Raw genomic sequence first — 23,996 nt, 5'->3', positions numbered from 1 at the left:
AGCAAGGAACAGAATACCCACACCAACTCAGATCTACACACTACAGGTCAATAGTGAATCTGCCTTCTAGATTAAATAGAATCCAGATTCACACAAAGTAACACTCAAAATGACTAGAATACAAGTGAAAATCACCTTTCAGACCAAGAATGAGGACAATGACAACTTGAATGAGAAAACACAATTATCAAGTGCCAACACCAAGAAGACAGAGAGGCTGGAATTATCTGACAAGAATTTTAAAGCAGACATCATAAAAATGCTTCCACAAGAATCACAAACACTCTTGAAACAAAGAGCTAATGTGCTACATCTCTAAGTTACTCACAAGCAGAGAGATTATTTTTCTTCCTTTAATCTTGGTGATTTTTAGATTCTGTGGATCAGTGAACAACGTGTTAAGACTCCAACATATTAGAAGCCAACTGAGGCAACAATTCAACCAGGTGATTATCAAGATTCTGCCAGAAAAGGCATCATATAGGGATAGCAAGACATATGATATATGATATGTTTTCTGGTGCAATGTGTTGAAAGGGGACACACACAAAACCACCAAATCAAAATGTACTGGGTTAAGTGCCCCAATAAGGCAAAAATAAAACAATAAGGGAACTCCACAGGATAACACAAGTCCAACAAAAGAATATGAAAGTGTTTTCATATAGATCAAACAGTAGACAAACAGATGGGGGAACAAGAAATGCAAAAATAGAGGATAAGGGGTATTAACTGTTAAAGAAGGCAAAAACAACAAGATGTCATGAAAGGCAGCAAGATACAACACCACAGTGTACAAGAGTTTCTCAAAGACCAGATCATGACTATCTGACCTTACCGACCAGTTGTGCGACACAGCTGCTGCAATTTTCCAACTTAGGAAAGAAAAAGGTAGAAGTCATATCATTTTTAAGTTAGAGTGTCAGAATGTTTTGGTTTACAGTATACCATAAATGAGAAAGAACGATCAACCATTGCAACTGGGCAGAGAAATGACTGCTTAATAAGAATGGGTGTAGCCACAATAATGCACCCTCCTCTGATTGAATCTTCCAGGGTAAGCAGAGCAAGCAGAGAACCACCCTCTTCTATGAGAAAAGCCCACTGAGAGCTGCACCCTGGGGAAGTTGATCAGTCCGCAACAGCCAGGAACAGGAGAGTGTCTTCCTCAAGGTGCAGTAGCACTAGTGGGAAGCTGCTGCACTGAATACTGAGCTTGAGGATGTCATGCTCTGAACCCAACTCAACTGTTGATCCTAGAAATTCTCTAATAAGAACAAAATGAGCAGGCAAAAATGGAGATAGAAGAGAGCCAAACTAGACCCAAAGAGGTACAGGCTTAAGGCAAACACTTGGTCCTCTTTAGTTCCAAGAGTAGGAGAACAGAAAGAAAATGGAATGATTAAGACACTCACACAGTAGTCCTACATTATCCATGCAGGATAATCCAAGACCCCCTCCCCACCCCTTGTGGATGCCTGAGATGGCAGCTAGTACTGAACAATATAATACCATGTTTTTTCATACACATATATACCACCCATGATAAAGCTTAATTTATAAATTAAGCACAGTAGGAGATTAATCATAATAACTAATAATAAAACAACAATTATGATAAGATAATAAAAGTTATGTGAATGTGGTCTCTCTTTCAAAATATCTTACTGTACCATAACTGTGACTTCAGGTTACACTTGACCACATGTAAATGAAAACATGGAATGTAAAATCCAGATAAAACTGGATGACTAACCCTTTCTTCTCTCCTCACTATGACCACAAATAAACAGGGATGGCTCTTGAGATGCAGTGAACACTGAAGAAAAAAGCAAGGCCTATCCTGATACCCGCCTAACCCCCTCATAATCTATCCTGTGAGGCTCCATCACATAGGGTCCCTGATTCCCACCTATAGCTTCGTCTACACCCAGGCCTGGGTGCCTTTAGCTGAGACACTCTGTAAACCATAAGGTGCTCTGACAAAAGCTGGTTCCTCTCACACCCTCTTGTTTTGTATCATCCCTCTATTACCCTAAGGAATTGGGCTTCAACTTTTAGGTGAAACAGAACACAAGCTCTTGACAGAATATCTTTCTACTAAAAATATACTCCCTCCAGGCAGGGACTTTGGCCATCTAGTGCCCATGGTGCTTGCAGCACACAGGACAGTACCTGGTACTAGGTGGGTGTGCACCGGTAACTTATGGAATGAATACCAACAAGTTAGGAAATTGAGAACTAATCCTCTTAACAATTTCAATCAAATACATTCTAAAGCATTCCCAAGTTAACTGCATCTAGCTTTGGGTCAGTTTTTTTAGTGCAGAGGCTTATCAGGGATGCCAGTGGCCCTGGTGGGGTTGGCACTGTCTTAGAGAGAACGTACATTCCAGAGCATAGAACCTAGAGAGTACCACCCATGCTACTATCAACATCTCTATCAGATTAGGTTTTAGTACCTGTCTGGCAAGGACTTGGGGTGCAATGTGAAGCCATGTAACAAATCAACAAAAACAGAAGTTTTAGACTTTCTCTCTTGGACTCATCCTTGGAGAACCCAATCGTAACATCTATCTTGGTGAACAATGGGAAGAAACAAGAGCATGCAGGTCAGATGTCCTGCCCTGGATCCCAGGTCCTCTCAGCTCAGTCAGTGAAGCCCATGCCCACTCAAGATCACAGCAGACCTACACACACCTTGTGGGAAATAAGTCAGAGGTCAAGATGCCCTCCACCCCAGCCCAATTTGTGGTAGCCCACCTTTACAAACAACAGCTACCAACTCTGAATGCCCACAGTGTGACAAGTTGCCCAGAACAACCCAGGAGGCAGCACTGATACCCCAACCTCATGGAAGGGCAGAAGGGACCTGCAAGATCAAGTGGCCCAGCTCTCCCAACACACCCATCCCAGCTCAGTGTTCCCAAGCACAACAGAGCCAAAGAGGAGCAAAAGAAAGAACAGACAGGCAAGGAAACGCCCTTGGGAACCCTAGAATAAAGGAGCTAGTGTTAGTCTTTGTCTATAGTGACATGTATTTATTGACCTTGCCTTGATCAATATTTAACAGACAACTCTCCTGCAAATAAAGGCACTATCTGTAGCTGAAAACACCCAGGACTTACCTGTCAGCAGCTGGCTCAGCGGCTCTGACTGCCTGGGAGGCCAACCAGGATTCACTGACAACAGAGGTGAGAACCCCTCCAGTCACTGGGTTGCTGCTCCCCAGGGCTGTCTCCTCCCACTCAGCATCGCTGTCAGCACCAAAGCTGAAAAGTCAAAGAGACCATCACTGAACTTGGATCAAACTTTTAAGACATAAATGTGCACTTCACACGGATACCTGGGACTGAATTTTTTTTTTCCTAAGGAAATGGTTTAAAAGACTCTTCCCAAGAACAAAACAAGAAAGCGAGTCCACGAAAAGTAGGTTTCTAGTTGCCACTTCCACCAAGACACCAGAAGATCAAAGGAAAGACTCAAGATGAAGTTGACCTAGAAGTCTCAAGGCCAGGTCAAAGACCACATCCTTCAAGGGATTCTCCCAGATAAACCCATACCCTCCACCAACCCCACGGAGACTTGTCTCCACCTCAGACCAGACACCAGCCCATGAAACCCCACACCAATCTCCAAATAGGGTCACTGAGCAGAGAACAATACACACAGATTCCCCACAGCAGAGGGAGGCAGGCCTGCAGCTTGGCTCCTACCCCTTCCCATCGACTTTGATTCATTTACTTAAGTTCTATGCCCTGGCAATCCAAGGTACTGTTCCAGTCATGGAGAGGGTGGTGAGAAACCCTTGTCCTTCAGGAGGAAGCTTTGTAGTGAATTGGGCAATTCATTCACCTTCCCACACCCTGGCTCTTCAGTAGGGCACTAGGGATAAAACCCACATCATCGGGGATTTTAGTATATTCCACTGGGGTGCCACTGTGTAATATTGCTGGATGGAACATACTCCTAAATGACTTACAAGAGTGATTAAAACAGAGCAAGGGCATAAAAAAAGGAGACTTTATTTTGGTTGTTGCTGTTTTGGGTGTCTCCCGCCCTATCTGGTACACTTGTGACATGGGTGTGCTCTGAACAGGTCACTCAATGAAGAACAACTAGATTTCCCTAATATTAAAGGGTGAAAATAAAGCCTACCAGCCTCCTACCTGTCATGGAAGAAGTCCTGAGCTCAGAATCCAGATAAACAATCTGCAAATACAGCCATTTTGGTGTGTCCTGTAAGGCACCCTGTCTAAGAACTCAACCTTGAAAACCAGACAGCCTTGGTTTATCTCCTGACACAGCAGGTGATATTTGGGCAAATTATTAAACTCATTGAGCCTCAGTGTCCCCAGTTACAAAACAAACCAAAAAAAAAAAAAAAACTGTACCTCCCTTGTACAACCTTGACAAGAAATAAATGAGTTAATGCACATAAAGACTTAGGACAAGATCCAACATCCAGTAAACACTAAACAAATACTAGTTATCATGACCTATAACATGCCAAACAATTTCCTCATAATCAGATACAAAGTTAAACACCTGCAAACTGCAAGCTTGATGTTTAAAGAGGATCTTGATCTCTTCAGGACCCAAATGGGAAATTCAAGACCATTTGACTACTGAAGGCTCCATATGTATACTTCAAGGTAATTTATTAAGGGTACCTACTTTAATCCTTTAAAAAAAGAATTAGAATATTTGAAAAGTATCACAATGATGATGTCATCCTGAACATGTTGAAATTCAAGTAGCTAGTGGAATACAATTTGGGGGGTAGGGGGTGGGAAAGGAAGGTAAAAAAGCAAGGTACACAGTAAAAAAAAAAAAAAAAACAGATGGTTTTTGAAATGGCAGTGGGCCAGAACATTGGGAAATGGACTTTGGGTCACCATAATGACAGCTTATGAATCACTTGTAATCCTTATATCCTGAGGGGCTTCCATCTCCAGGGAACCTAATCTTTTCCTGAATTCTGATCCGAATGCCCCAGGACCACTTCCCAATGCATCTGCCAAGCATATGCCTTCAAAAATCAGAACATATGCTTAGGAGATCTGTTTTTTTAATTGTGGTTGGGCACAAGAAATTGATTTATAATTAAGGTAAAAGGAAATAGAGTTGTCCTGTCAAGCTCATCACTACTTCAACCATTTTTGTCTATTTTCAAGAAAGTTGATAAGAAACTTCAATTTTCAAAGACAATAGGAATTTTGAATTTGACAAACTGAACAGAGTGACTAAGATACATCCCTTGACAATAACCTCAGTGCTAACTGGTTGTCATCAAAGAGCCCGCTGCAAACACAACCTCTGAGCACTGTTTAGGACAGTTCATTGGCACCTACACCCAGCAGGAAAACACCCAGAACACAGACCAGCACGTTTCACACGCTGACCTTGACTACAGGACAGGCACCTACAGAGTCCAGATGGAACTCATTTCTGTCTATTTCCCCAATCAGTAAAGAGAGTGCTTCTCTTGCAGTTTTCCAGTCAGACATGACAAAAACTTAAGATCCTATTAAAGAATATACTAACCTGGGCAAAAATAAATGTTTTATTTACTTCTAAAATATTTCAGGAACAAAATGCCTCTTGATTCCTGTCGAGGATCTTTGATATCTTCCAAAAATTCCTATAAAGTTTTCCTTCTGTCTAGCTTTCTCACACTAAATATTTAGAGTAATAACAGTGACTATTTAGACACCCAACAAATCACAACTTTCACCACAAAGACTTTCATCCTCTTTGCCAGACAGCTCTGGAGTGAAGTCTAGGCTTTCTCAAAAGGCAACAGAATACCTTTAATTTACAAAAATTAAATTCCATATTGGACTGATATCAGAGACAACTGTGTTTTCACTAAGTAAGAAGGCATTTATGAGGACAAATTAAGAAATACATGAATAAAATGAAATTGAAGAAAAGGCTAATTCCTATGAAAAGTAATTATACAATTTCAGAATGCTGTTGCTAAAACTGGTAGACAGCTTAAAAGTGAATCAATAATTAAATACAGGGGTTGGGTGTAGCTCAGTGGAAGAGGACTTGCCTAGTATGTTCAAGGCCATAAATTCAACCCCCAGCACTGCCAAAAGAAAAAAAAAAACATTAAATACAAAAAGGCCACACTTCACGCCACTTGTATTGGGGGCACCTTCAGACAGTGCACAGTCTAAATGCTGTAACTCCTCAGAACATGAGGACAAAGGAATACAGCAGAGGAAGTAAGTTAAAATGCAGGACGTTTTTCACCTAACTGCCAATGTCAGACATTCAAATTCAAACACACAGAAAACTTAAGCAACAACTTAGCTTCATAGCCCTTTCATCTTGTCCAACCCCACAAGTGTCCTTCCTTCAGTGACTCATCCACCAGCAGACACCAAGAGAGGTCCATAAAGATGGTGCACCGGGCCAAGGGACAGATGCTGACACAACAGAAAGACCTTTGGAACTGGCCGCCATCACTGAAACCAACAAAACCTAACCTAAAAGTATAGACGGGCCCAGGCTCCACCTGCGTCTCAATTTTAGACTCAAGTAAAACCAACAGTAACAGTTCCATTTACAACTTTCTCTCATACCTTTTTTCCACACAATCCACCAGCCTTTGGATTAGCTTTGGTTGTAGAAGCAAATGAAAGCCACCCACTTCCTTCCATCTCAGTGGCCGCCACCTCTCCCTGACATGAACACTGCCTCATCATCTCCCAGTACCTTCTCTGTGCCCACCCACCATTCTCCAACTCCACAAGGCCTATGACTTAGCAATGGTTACATGCCATGAAAATCCATTTTTGTTGCTCTAACAAAATACTTGAGACCAGGTAACTTAATGTATGGATGGAAGGATTATTTCCAACAGATGAAATTTGGGGGCAAACCTTCAAACCATAGCATTCTTCCCTAGCCCCTAAAATTCAGATCCTTCTCACATGCAAAATACATTCATTCCACCCCCACAGCTAGAAAATTTCAGCTCCTTCCAGCATCAACTCAAAAGTCCAAAGTCCAGAGTCTCATTTGAATCAGTGATGGGTGAGATTCACAGCACTACTCATTCTATGGTAAATTCCCTCCTTCTGTGAATCTGTGAAATTGAAACAAGTCGTCTACTTGCAGACCATAATGGTGAGACAGGCATATGACAGACATTTTCATTCTGAAGGGAAGAAATAAGCAAGAAGAAAGGAGTAATAGGTCCCAAGAAAATCCAAAACCTAACAGGGTAAACACCATTAAATCTCAAAGCTCCAGAAAAAAATTCCTTAACTCCATATCCCACTTCATGGATACATCTAATACAGAGGCAGGCCCCCAAGGCCTTGGACAGCCATAACCCCACAGCTTTGATGGGTGCAGACCATGTATCAGCTCTCTCAGGTTGGAGTCTCATGACTGCAGATCTCCCAGCTCCAGCCCACACTCATAATTCTAAAACTCTAGGGTCTTGGTAGTGGTCCAATTCCCACAGACACTGCCCTAGTGGGGACTGTGTGCAACAAGTCTCTGCCTGGTCCATGGCCATCCACAACAGCCTTTATAATCTAGGGGGGCATGCTCTGAGGATATCTAAGTAGCCGTGCCCCGGAGACCTTACATTCTGTTTTTCTGAAGAATTAATACCATGTGACCTGGCCATCATTTACAGATTTTTTCCCTCCGGAGCAGCAGGTTTAGCCATGCCTGGGGCCACCTAATTCATAGCTGGAGACACCATGGAGCACTGTACCAAAATGCTGAGAGCAGCAGCAGTGCAGACTCAGGTGGTTCTGTGCAGTAAGCCCTTGGAGAATGCCCCAGGCTCATCCCCAGAAACCATTCAGGCCTCTTAGATCTCTGGGAGGCACAAACTTGAAAATCTCTAGGTTGCTTTCTGGGTCCTTCTCCCAATGTCTTGCTAAATAGCACCTTGCTTCCTTCTCTCCCTATTAATCTCTTAAGCAAAAGATCACTTAGCCACACCTTAGATTTTCTCTTATAAAAATGCTGTCATTCTCTGCCACATGCGCAAGCTAAGAATTTTGCAAATCTTTCCACCCTTTCCCATGTCCTTAATTATAAATTCTATGTTGAAGTCATCTCTTTGCTCTCTCATTTCACTATAAGCAGTCAAAAGTAGGCACGCAGCAGCTTGACGTCTTTGCTGCTTAGAAATTTCTTTCACCAGATATCCTAATTCATTGCTCCAAAGTTCTACATTTTACAAAGTCCTGGGACATAGACACAATTCTGCAAAGCTGTTCGCCACTATTAGAAGTAATGGCCTTCACTCTAGTATCCTCCACACTCCTCCTCATTTTTGTCTGAGACCGAATCTGAATGCCTTTCTCTAACATCTCTATCAACATTCTGATCATAACCACTTAAGTAATATTTGAGAAGTTCCAGATTTTTTCTCAACTGCTCACCTCCTGAGTCCTCACCAGAATCATTCTTATTGCTCCATTCATGGCAAAACAGGATTTTTCTAGCCTGATTTTCTAGATTCTTCCAGCCTCTACTCATTACCCATTTCCAAAGCTGTTTCAACACTTTCAGGTATTTGTTACAGCAAGGGCCTACTTCTCGGTACCAATTTTCTATCTTCATCCATTTTTGTCTTATATAACAAAATACCCGAGACTGTGTAATTTACACAGAAGTTGGAAGCTGAGAAGTCCAAGAGCAAGGCACCAGCATATGCTGGACATCTGGTGAGGGCCTTCCTGATGCATTACCACATAGTGGACAACATCACATGTTGAAGTGACCAAACATAGAAGATTTGCTTCTTGGTCAGTGAAAACACAAAGAGCACAACCAGAAGATAAAAGAATGGAGAAATATTAACCATAGCATGTAAAGAGAGCACCAGAGTTGTCCGCAAAGCAATGTTCTCCCAGATTAAAGGAACCTTGGTGATTTGATTTGGCAATCTATATATATTCATTTTAGGGGGAGATGCATTCCTGAGCATGCACAGTTTAGAATGTCCACTTCTGCTCATGCTCTTATCAGCGTCACAGTTCAAGAAGAAAAGATGGCGGGTGCATTCCTAAGCATGCTCACCTCAGGTCAAGGTTATAGAGGACAAAGTAAAAACTTAAAATGGTGGACAAAAAAATGTAGGGTGGCCAACATGGATGATTCTGGGCATGCTCAGTTCAGGGTCGGAAAAATGACAGACATAAAAATTTCTGGGCATTGGCTGGGGATGTGGCTCAAGCGGTAACGCACTCGCCTGGCATGCGCAGGGTGCTGGGTTCGATCCTCAGCACCACATATAAAAATAAAATAAAGATGTTGTGTCCACCGAAAAATAAAAAAATAAATATTATCTCTCTCTCTCTCTCTCTCTCTAAAAAAAAAAATTTCTGGGCATGTTAAGTTCAATACCATAACAAGCCATGTGTTTGCTAGGAAGTTAAGAAGGAAAAAAAAAAAAAAACTTAAGAGTGTCTTTAAGATTTTGGAGATCATGGCTGACTCTCTAAGTTTCTCCAAAAAGTTTTAGCTAAAACAAGAGAAAAGATAATTTAAAGGTACCCCAATGTAGGAATCTGATCCTAAAAGTGCCTCTCACTCAACAATCAATGGCCAGAGCAAGCATACCAGCTCAGGTCTTTTTCTTCTTACAAAGTCACTAATTCCATCACGGGGGCTCCACCATCATGACCTCATCTAATTTTGATTGCTTCCAAAAGACCCACTTCTAAATACCATTAATATATGAATTTAGGGATTCAGTTCCCAACACATGAAATTTAGGGGGACACATTCAACCTACAACACTTGCTACACTCTAAATTCATTCAAACACTCAAAACCAGCTGCCATGCATGATCCAAGGGCTCCTGACTCCCCTCAGACTACCCAGAAACCAGTGTCCCATGATTAATTCACCTTATCCACCAGTCACACTTTTCCCTCAGAGGCTAGGCATGTTTTCTGTTCTCTATCTGGAATTCTCCCAAATATTCAAGCCTCCAACCTCCTTCCACCTTCCTGTCTACAGCCCCACTGTAGAAACCAGACTCCCATCTATTCTGTCCCGTCCCTGTGAGATCTGGCTGCTCTGTGTACTCACGTACAAGTAAGTCCACAGTGATTCTGTAGCTCAGTCAATTGACTTCCTCTTCTTCAGAACACAACAGGTTCGTTGTTGCTGTTTCTTCCTGCCTACTTGTTTTGCAGTGATTTCTCCTCGGAGAACAAACTCTGAAGCTTGGGACCCCTCTGTCCCAGTCACTGCTGTATCCTTGACACTCAGCACAAGATCAAGCAGCTCAAATCTTTGGTGAACAAATGAAAAATGCCCCGATAGGCACCTACTTAAATAGAGTAAAGCAATCCTCCAGAATGCTAGGCATCAAAAAAAAGTATGCAGTGGCCACAAAAAGTATGCAGCGCACACCTTTTATCCTAGTGATTTGTGAGGCTGAGGCAAGAGGATTGCAAGTTTGAGGCCAGCCTGGGCAATTTTGCGAGAACCTATCTCAAAATCAGTGGGGGGGGGGGCGGGGGGGGGAAGAAGAAAAGAGAAAAAAAAAAAGGCCTGGTATGTACCTCAGTGGTAGAGTGCCCCTGGGTTCAATCCCCACAAGAAAAAACAAAATTTTTAAAAAAACATGCAATAGCCTTTTAAAAGAGCTCCCATAGAAATGAGTCTCTGGTCTGTGGCAGGCAGTTTCAAAGTGGTTCAGAATCCAGCTTCTGCCAGCTCCAGGAAAAAAAGCAGACATAGCAAGGATTTAGTCTCTCAGTGCCTCTATTTTTCTCCTTAACCTGTAAAATGAGGACCACAATCCCAGCCTCATGTAAGAACAAAAAGACAGTAATTTCTACAAAAGGCTTTGCACAGGATTCACAGAAGTTTAACTATGTGAGGAAGGAGGCAAAAAAAAAAAGCGAAGGAGTAGAATAAGGAGTTGGTGCTGTGAAAAGATACACGTGACAAGCCTACATGTGTCGTGATTCTACACAAGGAAAAGCTGAAGAACCCAGAACAACTCCCACCCCCACAGAGGGCTGCCACATGGTACAGACAAGAGGCGGGAAGTGGCAATCTCTCACTCTGCACTCTAGGTTTGAATTTTTTAAATAAGGATCTCAAATTACTCGTCAAATCGAAATCTATGTAAAAAGTGCTTTAGTCAAGTTCTGAACCAAAGATCCTGTTTGCTTCTCCCAGCCCTCACCCCAAAATCTACATGCAGAGTTCCCGTGATTCTCCCTCTACCCTAGGCCAGCTCTCCCTCCCTTTCTAGGGATTCCAGAGAAATTCCTGCTCTATACCTAAACACAATGAGCCTATTAAGTGCATCAGGCTTAGTCACATGAACATTAACTGCGCAGACCCTTCTCTGTACAGGCTGCTTCCAGAAGTGCAGAAGGACTTGGCCTTCTGTTTTTCTTGTCTTTTCCTTCCTTCCTTTCTTTGTTGTTCCTCGTCTTTCTTCTCTTAAGGGGTTTAAAACAAGACAAAGACAGATGTGCATACTTGGAAAGTAAAGAAGAAATACACTACTGCTTGTAGATAAATTATAATGCAATCATTAACATTATTCAAGCAGGAAGTTTTGAGCGAAGCAGGCATAGCAAACAGATAAGATTTTGCCCTCCTCCATGAACAGCTCTCTTGAGAAGTGGAGTCAATGTTGTTCAGATGCTTTATCAGCACACCAAAAGAAGCCTGTTATCAAAACTGGCCAAGTTACCCTGTAAACCCCAAAGTCCAAATATGCATCACTTCTAGGACCAGAACTTCAGATTTTAAAGTTAATCACATCTTTGCATTCTCAGTTATCATTCTTTATATTCATTAAATAACTACAAACAGCCATCGCTTTTCAGGATAAAGTATATACATTCATATGTAAGAAAAATCGATCCTTCAGCTCAGAAAAATCAACATTTTAGCAGAATACTAGAAATACATGGTTCATCCAAATAAGAATGATAAGAAAGTAATTATAAATGGCTTTGAAATGAATTACTATTGCACTAGGCAGGTATGATAAGATATAGGGTATGGACCTAATAAAAATTTAAAGTGACTTTATTTAACAATGCAATCTTTTTATTACTTTTCTAAAATTTATCCATAGTTTTTAAAAAGACTGTAAATGATTCTGTTGTACTTGATACTCTTTGTCCCCAGTTAAACCACTGCAGCAGCTGAGTCCCCACTATCCGGCAGCCCAGTCCTATGAAGTGGGAGACCCTATGGTTCAGAAATACTGGACTACCTAGCCCTTTCAGTGACTGATTAACCCATTACAAAAGTGATATCTGGGTCCTGTATTATGAGAACAGTGAGCCTGTTCTGCCTGGTTAGACTTGGGAGAGTCCAAACTGAGTGAGCAAAAGAAACCACATCATGTTCTACAAACCACAAATTCTCACGTGTGCAGAGGGCCTGGGGTGCTCATCTGCTTCCTATCTCGGGGTTCTGAGACAGAGCTTTTCCCACTTGTAGGGAAGTGATCTGTGTCCAAAAATATCTACACAGTAGCCTATAGTGCTGCCCCAGCTGGGACTTCTCAAATCCCAACACCCCCAACCACATGCCATCGCTGATAGCTCAACCCTACAGTTGCTCTCCACCTGGCACCAGCTCCCAGGATGTAGAGATGGACTGTGGAATGAAAGTGGCAGACATGTAGCAATGCTTTGGCTCTTTTCTTTTGGACTAAATGAACTACACAACCAACAATGTCACAATTTAGGGAAACCAACGTGGGAAGCTGAAATAGCAGATCCTGCACTTATTTCTGGTTTTACCTGGCTCTGGTAATTTAGGTAGAAAAGGTAAAGGCTTGTGTTGTGACATCTTTCTATTTTCATGACTCTCAATTTAGAATCAATTGCCCTAAAGGAAGAAAATATTATTTCTATACCAGTAAGGACGCTTTCATCACTTTTCCAGTTCTCTTAAACCTTGGACTCATGGCCATCTGCTGTGTGGTTTGTTTTAACTTCTCTAACAATCTTCCTTAACCCTTTACCTGATCACCTTAAGTCCTGAAATTCATTATTCTTTCTTTCATTATTTCTTTCATTAATTCACTCAACAAACACTTTTAAAGTGCTTTCTATGTTCTCAATCTTAGTACCATCAGTTACACAGCCATCTCCAATCTGGTCCCTAACCTTGTTTCTGTAGGTCTACGGGTTCAAGATGTCAGGAGTATGGCCAAATCTTATCATTGTTCAAGACCTAGGAATGAGAATGTGGAAAGACAAACAACTCGTACCATGCATGATCAACCATCGCTTTTATCAGTTCTGCAAAAACTACTTGCTAATGTTCAAACACATTCTAGATGAGCTTGTCCTCAGGGGTCTGGAAGGGGACCTTTAGCTTTTGACCTCCCAGCTTCAGGTGCCAGCCAGGCTCACAAGGCCTTTTGATGGGGCACAGCACAGCACATCCAAGTGTCACATGGGCAAGGGCAGGAGAGGAAGAAAGGAGTCAGGACCCTCTGCTTTTTCTGCAACACCCTACCCTCATTTCTCAGCTCACCAAAACCCTCCTTTTACATGTAAGATAAAATGGGCTACCTGTTCAAACTGTGCAGGTCATTGCTGAGTATGATTAGCTCTTTTTTGTTCCAAAGCACTCTTAATTATGTTAAGTCATGTTCCAGTGCTCCCCTAATTTGGTGCTTAAGAGTTATGGACCAAGTGTCCCCCCGGATCCCTGAGGTTTAAGTCGCTGAGTCTGAAGTTGACATAATAAACAGAGATCCACCAAGGAACCAATGGGTCTGACACTCCATCTTCACAGCAAGGGCCAGGGCTTCAGAGTAACCCCTGGACTTTCAGACTGATGCTCTACTCCCACATGTCATATGAAGCCTAGTGATGATGGATCTCCAACCCTGGGGCAGAACCTCCAGGATCAGAGAGGCCAAAAACTATCTTCAAAACTCTAAGATGTGATCTCTCCTTTTCCTTCTCATTCTCTCATAAGTGTAGGTTGGAATTTTCTGGAGACCACAGGACATGTGACTACAGACGCAAACAGGAAAATCCAGCTGCCTTCTTTGAAACCAGACATTAAAGGAATTTTCAAAATTTTTAAATAATGCCGCTCTTTTTGTTCTTTTTTCTTTTTCAAAAATATGGCTATTCTTCCAAAAAAGATGTTATTCATATTTACAGATGATGGTTTTGTTTTTTGTTGTTTTTAAATGGAAGGGTTTTTTAAAAAAAAATTTCTGCCGTAATTTTTAAATGTTAAATGTAAGTATATATAGTCATTTAACCACAAGCTCTTTGTGGTCTTCAGTCATTTTTAAGAGTATTAAAGGGCCCTGGGACCAAAACAGATTAAGAACTGATGCTTCTGATACAACGTCCTTTGCCTCTACAGCCCTGCACACCTGGGGTTGCTCCCCTGGGAATCATGACCTCACCCAGCACCCAAGACTTCAATGTACATGGGATCATCCACCACCCCCTGGACACTGCACTGCTTCTCAATAGAATTCTTCAGGGAAACTCCTAGCTTTTGTGCAATAAGAACCCATGGAGACTTCTTCATTTAAATAGTTTTTCTTAAAAATAAAATTGACTTCCAGAACTTTTCACCTGAGACCTGGCCACACATCATTATCCCTAGCCAGACCACGTGCAGTGCAGCAAGCTGCACACAGCCTGGCAGGGCAAGGCAGGGCAGGGCAGGGCAGGGCAGGGCATTCCATTCTGCTTCTCAAGGGACTAATAGGGGCCCCAGGAGGGTCAGAGCCTTGGAAAAGTGGCTCAGCTATAGTCCCTAAAGGCTTATCCTGCTTGTTGATTATGGCAAGATGCATAACTCTGTCATTTAGAATGTTCTTCCAATGCCTCCTGAATAAGCCACACCAATGGGGAGAGACAGAAAGAAAATGTCACACGTCCAGTATTTCCAGTTTCCCGGCAGAGTTCGAGGCCTGGCCCCGGTGAAGTGCAGACGCATGACGGACTGCCTCCTCGGGGCTGCCAACACTCACAGGTGGCCAGAGCCTCCCCATCTTCCCTCTCTCTGTGTGAGAACAGGGACCAAAAGTGAACAGCACACATCAGTGCCCAAGTTTAGGTCCTCCCAACCACAGAAAGAACAACTGTTCTCCACTTATCCTGACGCCAGCTATCTGTGTCTTCTGTTCAAACTGTTTGATGTTTTAAAAGACCATAGTCCGCTGCCGAGAAGGAATGATCCGAGGGGCTATAGAGAGCGACAGTGTGTCCCAGGCCTCCGCAGCTCCAGCACGAGGCCCCCCTTTGTTCGTGGCTGGATTACTACTCTGGGGACTGGACACAACACTTGAAAGAGGATCTATTTCTGACCTAAGAATGTGAGATGTACTCTTCCAAATGGGGCAAGGCCTTGCTCACACCTCTCATGTCTACCCCTGAGCAGTCAGTATGCTGCAAGAGTAAAATGTTCTCCCTCTGGGAGGCCAAAACTGACCCTGAGAAGGTATTACAAAGTGGACCTAACTTGAATGCCTTGTGTACCCTAAACCTGGTACCAAATCAAAGTGACTATGGGAAATCACAAGAGAGACGTGGATCTATTCAGGTAAATTCACTCAACCACAGTCACCATTCCTTCAGTCTCAATTGCTCTGAAAAAAACAAGAAGCAACAGGGCTGGGGTATAGCTCAATGGTACACCTGGCACATGAGTGGTCCTGGATATGAACGCTAGGACCAAACACACACATACACACACACACACACACACACATATATATATATATATATATATATATATATATATATATATATATATATCCTGTGTATATTTATGTGTATATATTGCACACACACACAAAAGAGTTGTGGAATTGTGGTACAAGATCTACTTCCTGTCTCTTAAATCTAAAGCCTTTTCTACCACACTCAGAACCACAAAATGGCCACCACATCTGGAAACAAAGGAGAACTGACATTACTTACAATATAGTACAAAATAATATCACCTATGTTCCCAAACTTACCAGCCAGCTTGTAGTTCTGGTTTAAGACCATTCTCAATTCAAGAGTTCCAGGGTTGTCAAAGAACACAGAATTTTCTTTAAAACAAACAAATAAAAAAACTCCCCCAGGGAAAGGGAACTGAGTACCTAGTAACCCAAAGGGTGCTGGGCATGCTAAAAATCTCTCAGCGAAGCTCATACTCAACAGTGAAAGAAGTAAAAGGTACTCGCCCAAGATTGTGAACAATACAGGGTTTTTACTTTTGCCACTTCCATTCAGCACAGGGAAGTCCTAGCTAGAGCAATTAAGCAAAAAAAATAAGTAAATAAATAAAAATAAAAGCCATCCAAACTGACAGGAAGAAGTAAAATCATCTTTTCTCAATTAAAAAAAAAAAAAAGGAGGAGGAAATCTTTATGACTTAGAATTTGACAATGACGCCTCAAATATCACCCCAAAAGCACAGGCAACAAAAAGAGTAAAATTAAATTGAAATTCATCCAAAAAAAATAAAATTTTCATGCATCATGGGACACCACCAATACAGTCAGAAGATAACCAATAAAAAGGGACATAATACTTGCAAATCAAATTTGATAAGAGATTAGTATCCAGAATATGTGGGGTAAAAAAAATCCCTACAACTCAAAACCAAAATGCAAATCCAGACCACAATGAGGTACCATAGTAAGAATGGTACCTTACTAAGGATGACCATAGTAAGAATAACAACAGAAAATAAGTGGAGAAATTGGGCCCATCAGACACTACATTTTACATTCTTGATGAGAATGTAAAATGGAGCAGCCACTGTGGAAGAGTTTGGCAATTCCTTAAAAAGATAAGCACAGAATTACCATATAATCCAACATCACATCTAAATATATGGGGAAGAGGGGGCGAAAGTAAGTACTCAGAAAGATAACCTGTACAACAGTAAGCATAAAAGCACTATTCACAATAGCTGAGAAGTATAAACAAGCTAAATACCCATCAACAATAGAATGGATAAACAAAAAGTGTTGTACATATTCAATGGAATATTATTTGATAATAAAAGGGTATGAAGTGTAAAAAAAAATGCTACAACATGGATGAACCTGGAAAACACCATGCTGTACAAAAAAAGCCAGTCACGAACACCACAGATGATTACTTTTGTATAAAGTACTCTAGACAAGGAAATCTGTGTAGACAGAAGTAGAGTTCGGTGGGGTTGGGTGGGGTGAATCAGCGGGTAGGGGGCACTGATAGCTAAAGATAGAGGGTGTCATTTTGAGGTCATGAAATCATTCTAAAACCGGACAACAGTAGTGATTCCAAATATCTGGCTAATACATACAAAATACGCACATGTGTATGTATGTCTTAGTCTCTCCACGCTGCTATAACAACATACCTGAGTCTGGGTGATATATAATGAACAGAAATTTATTTCTCACAGTTCTGTAAGCTTGGAAGTCCAATATCAAGAGGCACACAATTAACGACGAGAGCCCTCTTTGGAATCCTTGAGTCTTCCCATGGCAAAAGGCAGCAGGGCAAAAAGAAGACCCCACCTAGTTCTCTCCAACCCTTTGATATGAGCACTAATCTATTCATGACCCTTCACCTCCCAAAGGCCACACCTCTTAATACTGTTGAATTGGTAATTACATCTTAATGTGAATTTTGGAAGGGATGTAAGCATTCAAACCTAGTATGTGGACCCTCCCCCAAAATACATGTCTTTCTCACAGATAAAATACATTCCCTTCCATCTTAATAGCACCAAGTTTTATCTCACCCAGCGCCAACTCAATTTTTTTAAATATTTAGTTAAACACAATACTTTTTAAAATTTTTCTATTTATTTATTTATTTTTATGTGGTGCCGAGGCTCGAACCCAGTGCCTCACATATGCTAGGCAGGTGCTCTACCCTTGAGCCACAACCCCAGCCCACCAAATCAAATTTTAAAGTTCATAGTTTCATCTAAGTATCATCCAAATCTGGTATCAGTGAGACTCAAAGGAATATTTCATCCAGAGGCAAAATGTCCTCCAGCTGTGAATCTGTGAAATCAAGCAAGTTGTATTCTTCCAAATTCAACAGAGCAACAGGCACAGGACAGATATTTTGATTCCAAAAGGGAGAAAGAAATAAGAAAGAAGATGTTAACAGGTCCCAATCAAATCCAAAACACAACAGAGCAAATATTAAATCTTAAAGCTGGCGAATAATCTTGACTTTTCAATGTGCTCCATCTTCTGAATACACTGAGTAGGAGGCTGGATCCCCAAGGCACTGGAGGGTCCTGCCCGCCACATCTCCGCTAGGTACAGCCAACCCAACAATTCTCATGGGTTGGAGTCAAATGCCTGCAGGTCCCCCAAGCTAGTGTTGCATACTGGTGGCTCTAAACTTACAGGCTCTCAAGGGTGACCCTGCTACCATGGTACCATTGAGCATTGAACTTGGAAGGGCTCTCTATAGAAATACCTATCCCCAAAGCTCCATCAGGCATTAATGTAGCAGGAATTCTACCCTGGCCTTGCCCTTGTGGCAATTCTTTGCCTGAGCACCCAAGATCTCTTTGAAATCAAAGTGGAGGTAGCCATGCCTGCACAGATCTTACACTCTGCATGCCAGCAAAGTTCGCACCACATGAAGACCTGTACCTTCAGAGGCAGTCCTCTAGTTGCATCAGGGCTTGCCTGAGCCATACCTGGGACAGCCACGGAGTGCTGCACCAGAATGCAGGTACAGAGACTCAAAGGGGCACTAGGCAAAGGAATGCTGCGATCCTGTGGGCACCTCCTTTGAAACAGTTTTGTTCCCTGGGCCTTGATAAAAGCTAGACAGTATTATTAATCCTCCAAATGCCTTCAAGGTTTTTCTTTCTTTGTGTTGTTGAGTCGTATCTGGCTTCCTTCTGCTGTTCATATATCCTTAGTATTTTCTCCTAAGCATGCTTTTATAATTTAGCCAGGGTGAGAATTTTCCAAATCTTTAAATTCTGTTTCCCTTTTGAGTATAAATTTTCCCTCTAACTCATTTCTCTCTTTTCACATCTTTTTGTAAGCAGTTAAGAGAAGCCATACAGCACCTTGAATACCTTGCTTGGAGAGTTCTTCTGCCAAATATCCTGCTCTTCAGGTTATCTGAATCAAAGAGTTCACTGCTCTTTCACTCCGTGATCCACAAAGCCCTAGGACAAGAGCACAATTCAGCCCAGTTCCTTGCCACTTTCTAGTAAGAATGATCCTTCTTCCAGTTTCTAAAAAATACTCCTCATTTCTTAGACTTCATCAGAATGTCTTTTACTCGCTGTATTTCTACAAGCATTCTGATTACAACCACTTTGATAATTTCTAAGACTTGTGCTCTCTATACAGCTTCTCTTCTTCTGAGCCCTTATCAGAATCGCCCATCAGACTATTCACAGAATCTGGTGTTTTGTTTTGTTTTGTTTTTAGCACACACTTCTAAATAATCCCAGCATCTACTTCCCAATTTTTAGGTATTAGTTATAGTAACAACCCATTTTAGACACAAATTTCTTAAGTCTGTTTGTGCTGCTATAATAAAATATCACAGTCTGTTAAATTTATAAATAGTAGAAATGTACTGCTCACGGTTCTGGAGGCTGGGAAGTCCGAGATCAAGGTGCCAACAGGTTCTGTATCCTCTGAGTGCTGTGCTCTGCTTCCAAGAGGTGTCTTGTGCTGCATCCTCCAGAGAGGACACACACACCAAGTCCTCACATAGTAGAAAAACAGAAGAGAGTGGATCCACTCCCTCAAACCCTTTTAGAAAAGTCCTAATCCCATTCATGACATCTTTGCCCTCATGACCTAATCACCTCCCAAGGACTCCAACTTTGAATACCACCTATCGCAGTGGCTGTTTAGTTTACATATGGATCTGGGGGATGCGTTCAGATTATGTCAACATGTATATATACACACACAAACACATAACAAATTGCACATACCTCTGAACATACTAATTATAATTAAACTGTACATTTTAAATTTGAGTGAATTGTATGGTATATGAATCATATCTCAAGAAAGCTGTTTTTTTTTTTTTTTTAAGACAGAGAGACAGAGAAGCTACGTGAAAAGCTAACCCCATAAAATATCAGCAAAAATGGGGTTCCTATGTCGCCTAAATTTGGAATCACCATAGTCATCTTCCCCTTTGGATTGTCACAGTACATGGTGTACTAAATTTTCTCAACAGTTCTGCCATAAGAAACCAACTTTAACCCACCATTTCCAAGCTTCTTTGGCTATAGATTACTATATCTCATAGTACTTATTAACCTGAAGAAGCACTAAGTTGTCTAACATCACAACATGACTAGGAAAATTCTTGTTAAAGGATGACTAGGAAGCATTTTTGTAGCAGAATTTTTCAAAAGGTGGCACTAAGAAGGTGATCCACAGAGTGCAACCTTACACAGAGAAAACAGACCTATGGGTACAAGTAAGAGGAACACTAATTTAATGTCATGTCCCCTAACAGGGAAATAATCAGGACACCCAACTCTACCTTATGGGGCACAAAAAAGATCATGCTGACAGAAGACAGTGCAAGGGCCCCAGAAGGCAGCCTCCCTGGGACATCTTTGTTATTTCTCTTCACAGTTTGAAAGCCCTTCCTAGTTCCTAACTATAACCTGACATGTGGAAGCACTTAGCAGGGGCCTCCAGAAAAGAGAGGCATTAGAGTACCCAAGCTCAACGTAAACACAAATAATAATAATAATAATAATAATTAGTAGTAATAGCAGCAACAGCAGCAGTAGTCCTGGAATTGAACAGAGGCGTTTTGCCACTGATTTATATCCCCAGTTCTTTTTATTTTTTCTTTTGAGACAGAGCCTTCCTAAGTTGCCAAAGCTGGCCTCAAACTTACGATTCTCCAACCTCAGCCTCCCAAATTGCTAGGATTACAGGACTGCACCACTGAGCCCCACTACAAATTTTATATTTTTAAATGCAGGCAGGTAGGGCTGCTCAATCTGTTCAAAACATTTCTCAGGGTTCTACCATCCTTATTAAAAAAAAAAAAAAAGAGGGAGAAAAAGAGAGAGAGAAATCACCAAATAAAACCCACAGGAATCCAAGTAAATAGAAAAGCAGGATAATGTGCAAATATTTATTATTAGAATAAAGCATGGGCATATTTAAGAATGTCACTTATAACAACATCGGGCTAATCACAGGAAATGTGTTGGCAAAAATTCCTAAAGAGTGAAGTGACCTGTTCAGAGAATTTCTAGAGAAAAAGAAACCAAAGATAAAATGGAGGAAAGTACATTAAGACCTTACCACACAAAGCCTCCGTCACTAATTAGCTACACAGGCATCACCATAAAGCCAGTCAGAAAAAACATAATCTCACATCCCATACCACACGTACCAAGGCTGCATTTTAACATGACCCCTAGGAGAATCACATGCATATTAAAGTTTAAGAAGCACTATTTTCAAGCACTGTTAATATTTAACTTATATCTGACCTAAAATGTGCCTCAAGAAAATAAATAAGTTAAAAAATATATATTAATATCACTACAATAGTCCCTCCTTACTCATGGTTTCAATTTCTAAGGTTTCAGTTATCTGTGGTCAACCAATGGCTGAAAATATTAAGTGGAAAATTCCAGAAATAAACAATTCATCAGTTTTAACTTGCATGAGTAGCGTGATGAAATCCTGTGCCGTCCTGCTCTATCCCACCCAGGATTTGAATCGTTTCTTTGTCCGGCATATCCACACCATAAAAATTTAACATCCACCTGTTAAATCACTTAGTAGCCATCAGAGTAATCAAATTGACTGTTGGGGCACTGCAGTACTTGTGTTCAAGTAACCCTTTATTTTACTTAATAATGGTCCCAAAGTGCAAATTTTTTTTTACAGTACAATGTTATAATACTCTATTTTATTAGCAGTTGTTGTTAATCTCAGTAGTGCCATAGCTTGGAACTGGAATGTCTCCAAAAGGGCCACACATTAAAGGCTTGGTCCTCAGTTTGGCACTAGAGGAGTAAGTTGGAAACCATTAAAGGAAAGGGCCTAGTGGGAGTTTTTAGGTCACTGGGGTCGTACCCTTAAAGGGAACTGTGAAATGCCAGCTTCTCCCCAACCCATCCCCTACCCCACCCCACCCTCTGCTTCCCAGATGCCGTGAAATGAGCAGCTTTATTCTACCACACATTCCCCACCATGATATACTGCACTACCATGGGTCCCAAAGCAACAGGACCAAGCGACCATGAACTAAAACCTTGAATTCATGGGCCATGAGTCATGAGCCTGAGATAATCACCTTTTTTAGGTAACACTAATGGTGGCACTAATGGAAAATTGACTAACATTAATATTATTTGCAGTTTCAGATATCCACTGGAGGTCTTAGAACACATCTTCTATGGATAAGGGTGGGAATCCTGTATTTATCACTGAGTCATCCTGAACTGTCTCTCTTCTCACTGTCCTTTTCTATACAATGAAAGGTTTTTGTATTTTCAATCTAAGTAGGGCAAGAATGGGCTGAGAAGACAGCCTCAAACAACTGCAGTGACTCCAGGAAGAGTCCCTGTCAAGAGCCATCAGAGCACTCCCTGCAGTTCTCACCCCCACCTACATGCTAAACCACTGCGTGGAGTTGCATGGCCTTGAGTGACAAATGCAAATAACCAGTCTCAAGCCACCAGTACTACTTTGATAACAAATAAGTAAACAAAGGTTTATTAGAATATAACCCCATCATGAGTTAAAAACACTGTAAGTTGAAACGCAGTTAAGATACCTACCCACAGAGCATTATAGCAATTTAGTACACTAGGGTGTCTGTCGGCTATTTCCCCTCAAGAGCTTGCTCCCGGAATCGCAAAAGAGGATAATAGCACGTATTGCTAGCCCAGGAAAAGAACAAAATTCAGAATTCAAAGAACATTTTCTACCAAATGTGTATTGCTTTCACACCATCCTAAAGCCAAAAACCAGGGACCCTGGGTAACGAATTCTATGAAATATGAGTAAATACAATCCACCACGCCAATTTTGGATGAGTGGCCACATCAACTGCCAGACTTGCTTCTCACTCTCCTGCACTGGGTGGAGCTGGGGGAGCCCTGGGGACTGGGCCAACTTCTTTTTTTAAGTCTGATGGAAGAGTGAATAAGAAAGCCCACACAAAGGCCTCTTGTTGACACATGTTCCCAGACCTCACAGGGGCCACAGGGCTCAGATTGCCTCAACGCCACCCATCATTCTGCCCTTGTCCCTCCAGTCAGGCAACAACTCCACCAGACAGGAGCTGCCAACTTTCCGACCTAATCGCCAGAAAGCGGGGTGGTTCCAAGGCCAAGAACATAGCATCGCTTCCCCAACTTTGTGCCTGTTAAGTATCACCTGGTGTGCCTCATAGAAATGGTGGATGACATTTCCCGGGCCTAGAAAATTAGTAGCAGAGAGCCAAGAGGGGCCCAAAGATAAGCATTAAGCGGCGGGAGTTCAGGGTACACCCTGATGTTCCTGGTCTTTCCCCACATATTTTTCCACTTGGGCATTATCAAAGTGCCGCTTCCCAAGCCTGAAAGGAATATAAAACTGTTCTAGTCCAAGAGAGTTTCCTAAAATATTCTTACTAAGTCACAAGTACATACTGCAACAAGCTGCCTGGCTTTTGTGGGGCCACAAGGGTTGAATGTCAGTGAATTTAGACTGTCGCCTAAATGTCACCTAATTCTAAAATTCAAAAGATGCAGTGTTCTCTGAAAGTTCAGAAGCCCAGTTCTGGGTGGTAATTACATGAGGGCTGAAGGAGTAACTGGTGATGGAAATCCTTAGGAGAGATTTAGGAATAAAAATAACTCACATTTTTATTCTACCGATCTGGAACTTTCCCACCCACTTCAAACTGGTAGTGAATTTGCCATTAACTCCATTTACTGTGTTCTTCCACAGTTAGCATACAATATTCTTAATTCTACAGGGCAGAAACTATTATTCCTGCTGCACTGGTCCAGATAC

The 23,996-nt window shown here is 41.6% G+C and overlaps 1 protein-coding gene across 1 annotated transcript in view; it reads right to left on the bottom strand.

The window, feature by feature from the left end:
* LOC131423535 (MAP7 domain-containing protein 1-like) overlaps positions 1 to 23,996 on the bottom strand; it is a 116,321-nt gene that overhangs the window by 82,340 nt on the left and 9,985 nt on the right. Inside the window, exon 3 of the mRNA XM_058573644.1 lies at positions 3,129 to 3,272. Within this exon, the coding sequence (XP_058429627.1) occupies positions 3,129 to 3,272 (144 nt within the window). The remainder of the gene's footprint in view (positions 1 to 3,128; positions 3,273 to 23,996) is intronic.

The sequence above is a fragment of the Marmota monax genome, unplaced genomic scaffold (assembly GCF_021218885.2).
Source record: "Marmota monax isolate L192 unplaced genomic scaffold, Marmota_monax_Labrador192_F-V1.1 WCK01_AAM20220418_F8-fsc00771, whole genome shotgun sequence".
NCBI classification, from domain to species: Eukaryota; Metazoa; Chordata; class Mammalia; order Rodentia; family Sciuridae; genus Marmota; species Marmota monax.
The sequence above is the reverse complement of the archived record's forward strand: the minus strand, read 5'-3'. Positions and strand labels throughout refer to the sequence as shown.